The sequence below is a fragment of the Osmerus eperlanus genome, chromosome 8 (assembly GCF_963692335.1).
Source record: "Osmerus eperlanus chromosome 8, fOsmEpe2.1, whole genome shotgun sequence".
In the NCBI taxonomy this organism is placed as follows: Eukaryota; Metazoa; Chordata; class Actinopteri; order Osmeriformes; family Osmeridae; genus Osmerus; species Osmerus eperlanus.
Window position 1 is genome coordinate 11,478,524 of NC_085025.1, and position 14,350 is coordinate 11,492,873.

The 14,350-nt window shown below is 42.9% G+C and overlaps 1 protein-coding gene across 1 annotated transcript; it reads right to left on the reverse strand.

The window, feature by feature from the left end:
- Window positions 1-9,634: 9,634 nt before the first annotated feature.
- On the reverse strand, window positions 9,635-12,694 carry LOC134025003 (bifunctional protein GlmU-like). The gene is made up of 3 exons (XM_062467780.1): window positions 12,503-12,694; window positions 10,394-10,579; window positions 9,635-9,994 (listed from the first exon to the last, which is right to left on the reverse strand). Exons 1-3 carry the CDS (start codon window positions 12,503-12,505, stop codon window positions 9,752-9,754), a joined length of 432 nt encoding a protein of 143 aa, XP_062323764.1. The 5' UTR covers window positions 12,506-12,694; the 3' UTR covers window positions 9,635-9,751.
- Window positions 12,695-14,350: the final 1,656 nt, after the last annotated feature.

A 14,350-nucleotide genomic window follows, 5' to 3' on the forward strand; every position in this document is an offset into this window, starting at 1 on the left:
AATCAAATAAGTGGTACAGAGAAGTCACTGAATTAACCATTAAAATCTATTGAAATAATGTCTTATGACACTCGATGCATTTCAGTGCAGTAGCCAAAGCCTGCATTCATTTCAGTTCAATGTTTTGCCAATAAGAAACACCACCACCCCCCCCCCTCCACACACACACACACACACAACCCATCTCATTTCGCATTCATAACATGAGACATTGGACAATGCAACTCTCAAAGGCTCCTGAATAGGCTTAATACTCATGTAAACAACTGGAAACCAATTACTTAATGAATCGGCCTGGAACAGATGAGCTTACTCACAAAAATGAGTATGAGTCGGCTTGTATCTGGCACTAACACAACTGACTTTTTTTTACCAACAATTCTGCAACTGATGATCCATATACTTACAGATAAACCTTGTACCCCAAACTGTAATCAGCAGTATAGTGATTGGCCTCAAGAGCCTGGATTGCTGTTGTCATCATAGTGCTCATCTGCTGTTTTTATCTGAACTCAACAGTGGTCTCTAAAAATTTTTAAACACATTTTACTGGGTCCTTTAACTTGTGGGAACAAGCTATCCGGCATTAGAATGTCTACACTCCATCTAAAAGTAAAGAACATTCCATCAAGTATGTGTCATGCACAGAAAAAATGCACTGTGCCATATAACACATTATAATTCAAACTATTCCAATACAGACATCAGCCATATGTCTTCATCCAATTTTCCATCCAACTATTTATTTTAGCTTCTTTTGATTCGCTGATCTGCTGGCTGGGATACCGGCACATGAAAAGCTCATATTCACATAGTATAATAGATCAATTTATGCCTCCAAGGTCCTGATGGAGCCTTGAGCTCTGTGCTTCTTTGAGGATGTCTTCATGCCGGAGCCTCTTTGAATCCATTTCTGCTCAGTCTGTGAGAATAAAGAACCAATAGAGATTTTTGATTGCATGTGAGACACATGCAGGATCATAATCTGCTTTGTCTGCAGGTTAAATTCAGGACCAATAATGGCTACAATTTAGAAGATACGTCTTCTAAACAAACCGGAATCATTTCGTAATGTTGAAGTGTGTCTCTCTCTCTCTTTTAATGTATTTACTGCATATGAATCCATAACATGTCAAATAAGAATACCATATAACGGTATCTATACAAACATGTTTTCCCACTGTGCATTCATCACAGATTTCAAATTATTTGGCTTGCAGACTGGCAGAGATGACCATGTGTGGCGGCCAGTAGATTCAGTTTGGTAACCAATTGGTAAACAAGGTTTCATATGTGATATATTGGGCGGCCCGATGTGAAGACAGAAAACAAAGGGATCTGTTATGGATCTTTTCATCATAGCTAATTGAAAAGGATGGTTTGTAATGCTGCTCTGAAACACTCTCAGTGGACGTAAAGCAGTTTAATTGGGCTAAATTGATGTGAATTGAAAGCACTCTGTTAAAAACAGGGATGCCACTGGCAGGGAGCCTAGTGTGCCCAGTAATACCAGAGCGTGAGAGCCCTTACCTGCCCATTAGCATGGAAATGCAGAGGATGAGCTTCAAGTATAAAGCGTTTTAATAACAAACATGTTTCCCCCGGTTAGCCTTTAACTGGAGTGTGATTCAATTAATTTTCAAAAGAGGTTTGCCATGAATTTGCACATTGGTCGTTTCTCTTTAGCCATCGGGCATAACCCTGCACACCACACATATGTTCATAATACACCGTCGTTTTATTTCGCGGATCATTCAAAATAGTCTCTTCATTTCTTTCAGTCGCATGATAGTCTCAGATACATTTTGTATCATTCATCCAGGACAAATTGTGAGAGATATATTGACCCATGCCCTGAAAGTTAGAATATACAACATCACTGTGAATGGCTAATGACAAAACCAAACTAAGTGCCCTTTGATATCAACAAACAAGACTTGGAGCCAAGTGGACCTACTGATGACTTAGGTCTACTTCTGACTAATTGTGATAAAAACAAATTAGTATACCACCCTGGAGCGGGTGTAGAGAGACACTTTTCTATGGGAATGCTTCCCATAGACATGAGGGTGTATTACATGACCACACTAGAGCACAGTGAAGGCACAGCTGCTCCCGAGGCCCTCTCATTTCAGGTAACTGCTGACCTAGAGAAAAGCTTGCCTACCATTCTTGTGTTCTCCCAGAGGGCCTGCTCAGAGACTCTCCTTCATAAAAACACTGACCTTGAAGGCCCTTGATGGAAAATGGCTTTAATTTCATTTTTGTCCACCAATGTTTGTCAGGAAAGGGTATCGGAAAAGGGAGAGTGACAAAAATAACATATGAGGAGATGTAGGATGGAGTGAGTGATAATTCACATACAACACCTCCAAGCTGTCCATGAACACACTGAGCTGTTGTTTTCCATGTTACCCTAAAAATTAAGAAAAACAAAGCTTGAAAGGTGCTTGTGAGTGTTTTTTGAGAAATTCATTGCACATGCTTTTCACACATGGTGTATATCTTATTTTGTTGTTGTAATTATGAGATAATAAATTACACAAACATGTAAGCTAAATTACTAAAACATGGCTTAAAGCTATGAGCTAATTGTAAAACATGTTACAAATATTTATGTTTTGGGGAACTGGCAAAATGATATTTCACAAGGAAAAATAAGTTGTCAAACATCTTTACAGCTAAATATATCATATACATTTTACCAAATAAAACGGTGTGATATCACCGATATATTTCTATTAGAATCTTTGCAGCTTATTTTTGCAAGGGAAATTACATTCTAAAAGCTTCACTTAGTGATGGAACGATAGAAAAGTGGTTGAACAATGATTGGTAAATACTGCCCCCAGCTGGCAAAAAAACATCACACCATCACTCTCCCCTGAGGTGTTCTGAGGATGGGGAGATCATCCCGTTATTGTCAAAGGTCACACATTTAAAGCCCCCACTGGAAATAGGAGGATATAGTGTTGAGTCCTGTTAAAACAGTATCATAATGAAGCAGTCGATACACGTCCCAGTGTCAACAACCCTCCAGCCGTACAGCTGTCGCCTCTCCCTCCTCTTCGACGGGTGTTTGTGGAGGAGCTTAAAATCCAGGCCAAACTGGGAATCACATAGAGGTGGATTAAAACCAATAGCCCCACTTGAGTGGGGACACACTTCTAAGTGGATAGGGGTGTGATAGGTCTTGTCCTAACCACTCCGCGGAGACGAGGAAGAAAAAACAAGCTATCCAGTAAAATAATGATGCAGTCCAAAAAAAATATGTCTCAAAGGTAGAAAACCTAATAAATGTAAGTCGCCCTGCCATATAAATACTGTATATAAACAAGACAATAGTATGCAGAGGTTGACATCCGTACATAGTTGTGCATCCAGGTCCCATATTCAGCCCTTGGTCGCCTTCCAGGTTAAAACATTTGTGCTGTTCAATGATGATCTTGACAAGTTATGTATAGAATCTTTACTAACAATGTTTCACTTTTCCTTGTTTAGCAGCGGAAGCCAGGATTGTTTCCGGCAACATTTTCTGATGTTCTCTTGGAGACAATCCAGTTACCCAACTGCTACAATGGGCTCATTCTTCCTTTGTTTCAGCCTCTACTGGCATTGACAGACAAGGCTACATGTCAATCATATTCATTCTAATACAAGAAGGTTTGTGGCAACACTTAATAAGAATTGTCCCTAGTTCAAACAATAAGTCCAAATTCTGACTGTCGGTGTACAAATGCCATTGATGGATGACAACATTTTCTGTGCTGTTGGTGAAAACCTATTTTGAGTCGGTGTGTGGATTAGAGACTGTGTATAAACCTCTGTAGCTACATATTCCAGTGAAGCTACGGCATGCCTATGATGGCAACTTTGTGATGCACATAATATCAGTTGAAACTTCTTTGCTTGCCTCCTTTGCCTCAGACACCCACAGCCACATTTCTTGGTGCTTATAATAGCAAAATGCCGTCATCCAATTCCACCATGTCTCACACTGTGATTTTCAAACAGAGCTTCCCTTCATTAGCCTTTGGGAACTTTGGCTTGAACATGAAAGTTGTCACATCAGTGCGTTCGCTGTGGCTTATCACTGTACAGCTCCCCAGGAGGGCTTGCATGACCCCGCCGGAGGACCGGTGTTTCGGTGCGACATCCTCTCTCATTGCGGGCTTCCCAGTCAAATCAGAGGCTGTTTAGCACGCACCTCATAATGATATGGGCTGGCCATGTCAGGGCTCCTGTGGAGGTGGGTTAGCCGAGCAGAGCTAGCGAGCCTGACCCCACGCTGTCGAAAAAGGCTCATTACGCGCTAATGTGGCTTCGGGGACAAAAGCTTTCAAATGGGAGAAAGTCACTAATGAGAAAACGCAGCCAAATGGGAGAGCTCTGAACAGATCTGCTTCTGGAACACACATGCACATGAATCTACACCTACACACAATGATGCGCACCCACACACACACACACACACACCCACACGTGGACACATACAGGTAATGCACATGAAACGTAACAAACAATAACAACTTACATACAAGAAAAATGTACTCGCACTTTAACATGATGTTCTGTTATGTATGTGCTGTACACAAAACAATAAATCTACAGTCACAGACGATTTCCAATGAACAGAAATGGTAACACTACAATATGGACACAAAATGCCAATTCTGCCTGAGAACATTTGAGGAAAAAGACACTGTGCATTTGACACACCAAAAGCTTTTCATACAGTATGTACCCTCCAGCCAAATTATTCCAGCTCCCCTCACTCAGAACCCTCCACTCTAATCATCAGCCCACACTGATGTGACAGACACTGCTGCCTCTTAAAACATGGAACTGGAAAAGGGGTTTATTGCAGAGATTTTTGCGTCCCTGCCATGGATCTGTGAGAGATCCTTCAAATGTAATGACACTCTTAAATGACTCATTAGCACAACTATGTAGTCAGGAGGGGAGAATGTACTGCCTTCTTAATCAATCTGTTCCCAAACGAGACGGATGGGTGGGGTGGGTGGGGGGTGGGGTGGGCGGGGGGCGAGTTGCGGATGGTCATTTGTTTTTAGAGTAGTGAATGATGGAACTAAATAATACACCCTTAGTGGAATGGTGTCAGTTTGGATAAATGATGGTGCAGCAACACAAATGAAGATTGTCTACAAATGACTTACTCTCCCCATCCTCAATAAAAACAGAATGAATGTAATTATTCAGTTTGAAAAGCAACAAAGCTATCCTTTGTCCCAAGGATAAAGATCCTTGTCCGGGGGAACAGGCCACACAACGTTTCCGGAAAGAACACATTTGATACATCAGCAGTTGATGAGTTTAACAAGGTCAGTGCCGTGCTACCCGGAGTCTGGAGCGTACTGAACTCAAGACGAGTTATTACGAATATAGATGGTACAACTGAAATCTAATCTATGCCAAGACACAAATGATGTCTGAAGCACAAATCTATATTTAACAGGTACATTGGGTCATCAGTGTAAGCTCAGAAACAGACAGGCCGATTTTCAGGAGACTCTCAAAAGCGTTTAGTGTGTAGTGCTCTATCCGCCCTGTTTTCTGCCTCCTAGGTCAAGTTTATCTCTTATTGTAGTACAACAATGGACTCCTCTGCAAAATGCCATTCCGTGCCGGTATGTTTAAGAGAGAGAGAGCGACAAGGAGAGGCACAGTGAGTAAGAAAGCAAGAGTGAGCGTGTGAGAGAGACGGTTCCACCTTTCAAAGCAGATAACCCATGTGACAAAAAATTATACTTAAAGTATACTTACAAAGTATAAGTACAAACATAGTAACATATATTAAAGTTGCTCAATAAGTATTATATAATTTTTTTAAATCTGAAAATACAAAATCATTCCACTTTAAGAACACTTCCAATTGTGTAGGAAAAAAACAAGTCAAAGTGTTAAGCTCTCATTTAACATATTTAAATTTGATTTACTCCATTCCGCTTGCGAAAGCTCACAACATTATCTTACCAAGGGTAAGGTAACCTTTGTCCATTTAACATTGCAGAGAAGGTGGTTCATCAATGCTGGTTGTGGCAGGTCAATCCATTGCATTGTACTTATCACTGTACCCTTATCTATCAGTGCCTCAACTAGCTTCAGTCGTCCTCATGTCACTATTACTTTGAAAAGAGGGAAAGGTGGTGTGCTGGTGAATGGTTGGTATGTTGCTGGACGACACAGTGAAATGCCAGCACACAGAGCAGCTTCTAATCCTCACTAATGGAAAGAGTAAAGAGGACGTCCACCCCAAGCCACCTAAATCATGGAATTTACATTGAAAAGTCAAACACACAAATGGACTGCCAACACACACACACACACACACACACACACACACACACACACACACACACACACAGAGACACAACCAATCATGTATGCACACACACACACTCACACGCATCTCATCTCTTCCTCCCACCTCTCTCTCCCTCTGATGGGAGAGATGTAAAGAGAGACGTGTAATTGCGGCATGTCTGTTAGCAGAGGACGCACAGCAGCATTTGATGACAAACATGCCTCCTCGTCTCCCTGATGTAGAACGCACGTCGAAGGCAAAAGCATCAAAAGGCAACACAAAGCGAGATCAAACCAAAAGGACGGCTATCTGCCACGACCACAAAGAGCTGATGGAAGATGATGAGGCGGATGTGAGACCACACCTTAGGCAGAACAAGGCACACAAACCCCAAATAGACAATAGAAAAATCATAAAATGGTGCATGCCTCCTCATTTGCTACAAAAGAAGACTTTGAGCTGCTTAGCAGTATGTGTAAAAAACACCCCCCCCCCTGCCCCCCCCCCTGCCCCCCCCAGGGGGCTACGGGGTGGACCACCAACGCGCTCGGCCACCACACTGTGTAAACAGATCAAAACAAAAGCACAAAGATGCCGCGGGAATCCTTTCTGTCCACTCTGGATTGGGCTACTGCCCGGCGGTATGGCGGCTGATGGCTTCTAAGCATTAATACCACAAACGCAATCATAATTATTGGTTTCACCTTTAGAAAACACAATCCTTTATTATTCTACCAAAACTGATCTTCTCCCTTTTAAGATGCTTTCATGGATTGAGGTTTGAATGGGCTGAATCTAGCTTGGGACAAGACTTTTTGCATTCGACACATTTTGGGAAAATCAACTCTGAAGAATTCTTTGAGGCCTGAAATCATTCACACACCAAATAACGTACACAACAAAAGCCCACCTTTGTTTATCCACCAACGGCATGTCAGGTGTATAGATATAAGTGATACGAGGACAGGAGTAGCATTTCGACCCAATGCGAGGGGGAGTTGAGGGTAGGAGCGGGGGGAAGAGGGGGGCACAGCCACTCCACCATGCCCCCTCAGAGCTGAAAGCACCAGGAGCCTGGAGGTAAGTGATGCTCTGGCTCATTTCAATGGCCACTCCAGGCTTAGCCTCTCCTGCGTATACAGCAAAAATGTATCTGCATGATGCCCTAGGAGTTTGTGAGAGTGAGTGTGTGTGTGTGTGTGTGTGTGTGTGTGTGTGTGTGCCGATGTCAAAAAGATGTGTGGCCGTTCGTTGGCCGGTAAAGTAAGGCACACTTTTTTTTTACATTAGCAATGACACACAACCTCCACCTTTTCGGTCAATGTACAGTGCTGCATGTCTGCATGGGTATCTTCTAACGCCAAGTCACAAATGCACTGAGAGCCCAGGAGGTACAGTAGGCGATGCACAGATCCCCTTAATAGCAAACTCTTGTGTTAAACAGCTGTTCACAGGTCTTTTTTTTTTTTACATATTCCCTTTATGTAGCAAGTATTTCAGGTAGAGTCCAAGTCAAGTCTTAAGTCCCTCTTTGGCAATATGTTTTAGTCAACAGGTATATATTTTTATATGAACTTTATATTAATGTAAAAAAATAAATTGAAACATTTTTACACATTGAAAGCATTGCACCATCCTCGAAAATAGTAGTGAATTATAAATTCGAATTGAATCAAATTGATTATGTCCCTAGTCAACTGGTCATGAATAACGTTATAATTAGTAATTTTCCTTCTGGCTGAAGGGTAGTCAGTGTCAGAATCATGTTTTCATAGTACTTGCATGTGTTATATCTAAAAGTTTGCTATCTGTCTCACTGCGGGGCAAAGTAATGGCCATTTCCACATCCTGAAAATGGACCATAGTTAATGTTTAACATTTTGACATTGGACTTGTCATTTTACCTCTATAAAAGAAGAATGTGCAGATTTCTAAATGAATCTAAACGTGTCCTGTGTGTAAGAGCATCAGGGAGCTAAAGGATCAGTTTGTTAATGTATTGTAGTACTGAGCTTCACATGTAGTTGACTCCATGAGTCATCATCAACTCTAATCTGTTTAACAATTTAATGCACCTCTCACTCAGTAGCCAAACACTTCATATACAGGTACAGGCTTTCAGCACCACGGGCATGAAGGCAAGGAGGAGAGTAAGGACAGCAGAGAGAGAGAGAGAGAGAGAGAGAGAGAGAGAGAGAGAGAGAGAGAGAGAGAGAGAGAGAGAGAGAGAGAGAGAGAAAGAGATAGAGAGAGAGAGAGAGAGAGAAAGAAAGAGAAAGAGAGAGAGAGAACTCGCAGTGCATAAAACAGAGTTGAAGGCACGCATTTTAACAATGTGGCCTTCTCTTCCTTCCTCCCCTTATTTTCTTACTCTTTTTTCTCTTTCTCGAATCCAAACATTCACAGACACCCGCGCGCACACACATGCGCGCGCTCGTGCGTGCACCCAGCTTGAATACGTGATGAAAGTTGTCTCTAACTGGCTCGTCCTCGGTCGGAGCAAGGCATGGGGTCCAATTAGAGGCCGTCTATGCAAACTCTGCTCCATCAAAAGGTTGTTACCACTCCCCTGGCCCCTCCCATCACCATATACCTCCCTCCCTCTGTTTGCAAGACAGGCGGAGCACAGGCTCCTTTCTTCCGGGCGGTGTGGAGGTCACTGGTAATCCTTTGGGAGTTCTCCCATTGTTTCCCAGCAACCAGGGGGTCAGAGCGTTTGAAAAGACGGGGTTTAGTTAAACATCTATTAGCGGAACACTTGCAGACCGGGGGAGACGCTCTCATTGGTTGCTCCGCAAAAGGAACAAGCTTTTTTTTTTTTTGGGGGGGGGGGAAACAGTTTCCTCCACAGCTGTTGGGTGTTACATCATTAGTCATCTGTTCTGCGGAAGGTGCAAAAGGCGCTCCGCCGTCCAGAATTTGGGGGGCGTCTGTTCACATCAGCTGAGGATGGGGAACAATAGGTGGTTGAATATCTATTTAATTACTGTGAAATGGGTGCGTTTTCCTTTCCCTTTCACTGTGAGACAAAGAACCATAGTGAAGTCTACACATGTGGAAACAGAGACGCCACAACACAACAGAGGGCTTCTCTGGTTGACTCTTCTGCCTACTGTTGTCATGCACGTATACATGTCGGATGAGATTGTCAGCTCTCTCCAGGGTCCTGTTTTTAGTGAAGCGTGTCAGTGTCCAGTCTGTCAGTGTGAGTGTGTGTGTGTGCGTACAGGTGAAATGTACAAAGAGCATGATAGTAGGGAAGCATGTGTGCTAAAAAAGACTATATCACAAATACCATTAACAATACTATGAGGAAAAAACGGTTTCCATTTATTGAGTGGTCAAGCACAGCGGGATACTTTCATCTCTCTTTCTCTTGTGATACACTACGATTGCCGTGAAATCCGACCACAACCTCCGGTGCTTCTAAGAGCGTGGCTTGATGACCAGCTCTGGGTATCCCGTGCGATCGTCCATTTCTCTGTCAAAGTGCAGGTCGGAGGCTTCGCCGACGAGCACCTCGGCCGTGGTGAACACCTCCAGGTCACCGAGCACGTGGCCTCCCACTGTCCTCCCGTCCTTGTCAGCCAGGCACACGTGCAAGTGGGCTTCCTTGTTCAGCGTACCGACCAGGGACACAATCTCAAAACGCTCCCGGAGGTGGATCACCTGACAGAAGGAAAGAGGGACGCCGGGTTTCGGGATCACACATTGCTGTACTGCACTGGGGATACCACGGAAGAACTTGACAATGTACCTCATGTGTTTAATACGACTTTGAAAAAACTAATAAGGGGTCAACCGTGTAAGTCTTTCATTCTGGCATTTTTCAAGTTTGACACACAAGCCACCACACACAAACGCCAATATATATTCTATGTAAGGATTTAAAGGTCCAGTTTTCAAATCTATTGCCTCAATGATACAGTAGACATCCCTTCCCAGCCCAAACCCCTTGTGAGTACTAAACATGGAGTAAGTGACAACCCTCCTTTATTTGTTCAGAGCAGCTAACCGCAGCGTCAGCACAGGCATGTCTGCAAACCAACGGTCGGGCCCGGCCTATACCTCATTGGTATTCTCCGTGGTGGCATTTGCCAGCCGGAGCGTTGCCTTGGTTACGCTGCCCACGCAGGTGATAATGAACGGCGCTCTGAGGCCTCTCTCCTCCACCAATGCCAGCAGGCTGCTCAGCAGCTCCTGACCCGGGCCCAGACGCAGGGCATGGACCCGGAGGGAGGAACCTGAGGACGCCTGGGAGAAAGAGAGAGGGTGGGGGGGGGGGGGGGGGGGGGGAGGTAGGGAGGGAGGGAAAGTGAGAAAGAGAGGCAGACAGAGGGAGGTAGAGATGGAGGGAGAGAACAAGGGAAAGGGAGAGAGAGGGTGGGAGGGAGAGAGAGATAGGAAGAGAAAGGGAGGGAACAAAGGGGAGGGAAGTAGGGAGAGAGAGAAACAGAGGGTTGGTGGTACGTTACAGGTACATGACACTCGCACAGTCAAGGCCCGATCCTATTGGACCAGAGACAGCCCAAACAAAAAGGACTCCAGCATCACTCCAGCAAAACCCAGGTCAGGGTCTGGAAAGCGTACTCCTTGAACGGCTCCCAGTTCATCCTACATCACTTCAGCACGCTCGTCGATGCTCATCCCGCAAATGGGAGGCTATCCAACACTGAACAGACTAAAGCCCCATGAGCCACCTGGAGACTTGGCTTTTCAGCCCTGGGTCCTTCCCCGGGAGCCAGCTGTAGCATTGTAAGCCCCAAAACGTCATCCAATCCCTTCATCTCGCTCTCTCTCCCTCTGGACCCGGGACTCTATTGATGTAGGGGCTGACTGTGGCCATGTCATTGGGGAGAGTCATTGAGCCCCTCTGTAAGTCAATTAATCACAGTTCACATCCTGGGCAAAAAGGAAGAGAGGTAGAGAAGAGAGGCAGGGGAGGAGGGGAGAGGCGTGGGCTGAGAAAGACACGCTCGCTTAGATGGTGGTCCATTCATAGCCTTAACAGGATCATTACGTCTAACTAAATACGAGTCTGACCCCGTAACCCGCAGTGAAGACGTGGTCCCCTGACACACGCAAATCTAGCTAACCACCTCGAAGACCTCCGAATCCATAACTCTCTTTATGGAAGGGGAAAATAAATCCTGATAGATGTCGGCAGAGTCTGTTTGCTTGAGCAATGCAACCTGACCCATTCAAAACATGACCGTTGTCAGAGAGATGTTGTGGATGAGATAAAAACAAACAGACCATGGTTCACAGGTCTGCCTTTTTATTTGACACATTCTTGGTTTGACATAAACGGCTTCAAACACATGGAAAGGGTGCTTTTGTTGAAACAACAACAGTGATTGTAACCTGACTCTGAACTGTCTTTCTGCCTTATCACAGAACAGTGTTGAGGAGAGAGGCCCCTGATGACTGCAGGCAGTGAAAGCACATAATTATCGCTCCTCTGTGAAGCACCTCTCTGGTGCGTCTCTTGCTCATCTACCCCAAATTCTCTCTCGTGTATCACCACAAATAAACACTTGTGTAACCGGGTGATCGCGACAATCCAAATATTTCATGTGAACAAATGTCAGCGAGCGGTTGTAGTGTGCTTGATTATGTAAAGACTACAAACATTGACAATAGTTAAATTTCCATGGAACAAAAACAACTTTGAAAGAACATGAAAACAGATTATACTCCGCTTCCGTTGCAACGTCATGGAGTATTTTTTTTTTTTTGGATGATTCATAAAGACTCGCCTAGCTGTCTATATAAATAACAATCGACCAGCAACCATCCACCCAAGTTCCAGCATTTGTCCGCCCCGAATGCAACATCGATCAGGTGGTAAACAGAAGCTCTCCTTCACTATCTCACGTCATAGGCTTTTACAGCTCGGGGTAAAACTATGGTAATTTTAATATATGTAAATATTTTCCGACAACATTTACATGAACGTGTACATGTACGTGTTCACTATAGGCCAGCTATAAGCGTATGGGGTTGTCAACTGCAAGTGTTATTGGTAAACACTCAGTATGACTTTCATATGGAAAAAAATAGGGGTACGAGATCTCCGAAAAGTAGCTATTTTCAGTATTATACAAATTGCACAAATATGCGCGGAATCAAACTGATGCAAAACGTTTTATAAACTCAAAACATTAGAAAACTTACCATATCCAGATGACGATATGTTTGCTTTGAGGACGAGTGCCACGTGTCTTTGAACAGTTACACACACTATTTTCAAAGCCAAATAGTAGGGTAAAACGAGTAGCCTAATGACTAGAACTCTGATATTGTGAAAGTATTCACAATTCAGGGGACAAATGTGAACCCTAAAGCTCAATAGAGCAGACAGCAAAGGCAAAATTGACCCGAAGTCGGGTCTGACTTCGAACTGGCCTATACTGCCACCTGCTGTTGAAAATCTTATAATCCAATTTGGCAGCAAAATAAATATTGAACACATTTTTAATAATTGAACAAACTTACACCTCCCATCGACTTCTTTCATTTCATTGAAACTGAAGGTTTCAATAGTCATCTTCTGTGCTGAGTGTCTAGAAAAACATTCGTTCTAATAAAAGAAAATAGTAGTCTGCAAGCTATTTGATGACCTTATGTCATGTTGAAATTACATTTATTGACAGACAAATAATAATAATTTAAAAAATCTAACCAACTAGGCTCTTTTTAGACTAACTATTTAACTATTTAAACGTCAGCTTAGAAGGGCTGACCTTTTACTGATGTTAAGATTAAAGTTGTATGTTTGTCCTCAATGCTATACAGAATAAAATACATTTGAAATAGAAGTTTCTCTTCATATAAATGCTGGTAAGAATATAGGCCTATGTAAATATTCTAGAATATATATTCATCCTTTATTTGGCTAAAGTAAAGGAATTGAGGTGAATGTTATGTAAAAGCTTTTAGAGTGGATTTGTGTAATCAGCTTGGTATCCATTGATAATGAGAACACCTTAACCCCTATGGTTCTTTGGTTCTGTCATGTAACACACTTTATAGGCCCTAGATGGCGCTCTGATTAAAGAAATGAAGGAAGTAAAAAACACTTGTACAGTCATGTTTAGTCAAATGTGAGTTAGACCTATTATAAAACTGAAACATAATTTTACCCTGAAGACATACATATCTTTTTTCTCATTACCTACATTTTCATGACAAAAGAAAAGTCTTGCTTGCCGACACCTGGGCTGCGGCTTTTGTAGAGTATCCTGACGTGACCTTAGCGTGTCTGAAACAGGAAGTAACGGTGTAACAAGAATTGGAAACAGAGATCTGACTCTCACTCTTGTCTGGATGAATGCTAATCAAAACAAGCCAAAGGTTTTCACAAGAAATGACTATTCAATGGTACACAAAACCAAAACAAACATCTTGGCTATTAGTGTGAGGTTACTTTTTAGTTATCACAGCAAACAGAATTTGTTGTGGAACGTTTGCCAATAACAACCTACTGTTAATAGCTTCTAACAGGTAATTTTTAAATAATTCAAGACCTGAGGTGCCACAGCATGTTCTGGAAGCTGACTGTGCAGACTCTTTGTATAATTTGTAAATATCTCTGCCACATGAATAAATTGTAACCTAAGAAGGGTAGGGTCATCTGTGGTGTGTTTAAAAAAAAATAACAGGGTGGACGGTTCTTATATATCCTGTCAACAAAAATACAGAGAGACTGCTATGCGGTATTTTCAGTCAGATAAATTGTTTTGTGAGGCCAGGTGAGTCATTCCATTTATAAGCTGGGAGAGCAGTGCTCATAGGAGTGGTTGACAGACAACAAATGGTACAAAAAGACCGTTTGCCACTCATACTCCCCCAAGGCCACTTAAGCTGCTTCTCCTAACTCAATGCTACAAAACACCCAGCAGCAAAAAAATGCCACTCATTGAAATCAAATGGGACCCATCCGCTCCACATAACATCATGCTCTTGCAGAAGAGGTTAGCCTTTTCAATTAAAATTAAATTTCAATTAAAATTTCCCGGCTAA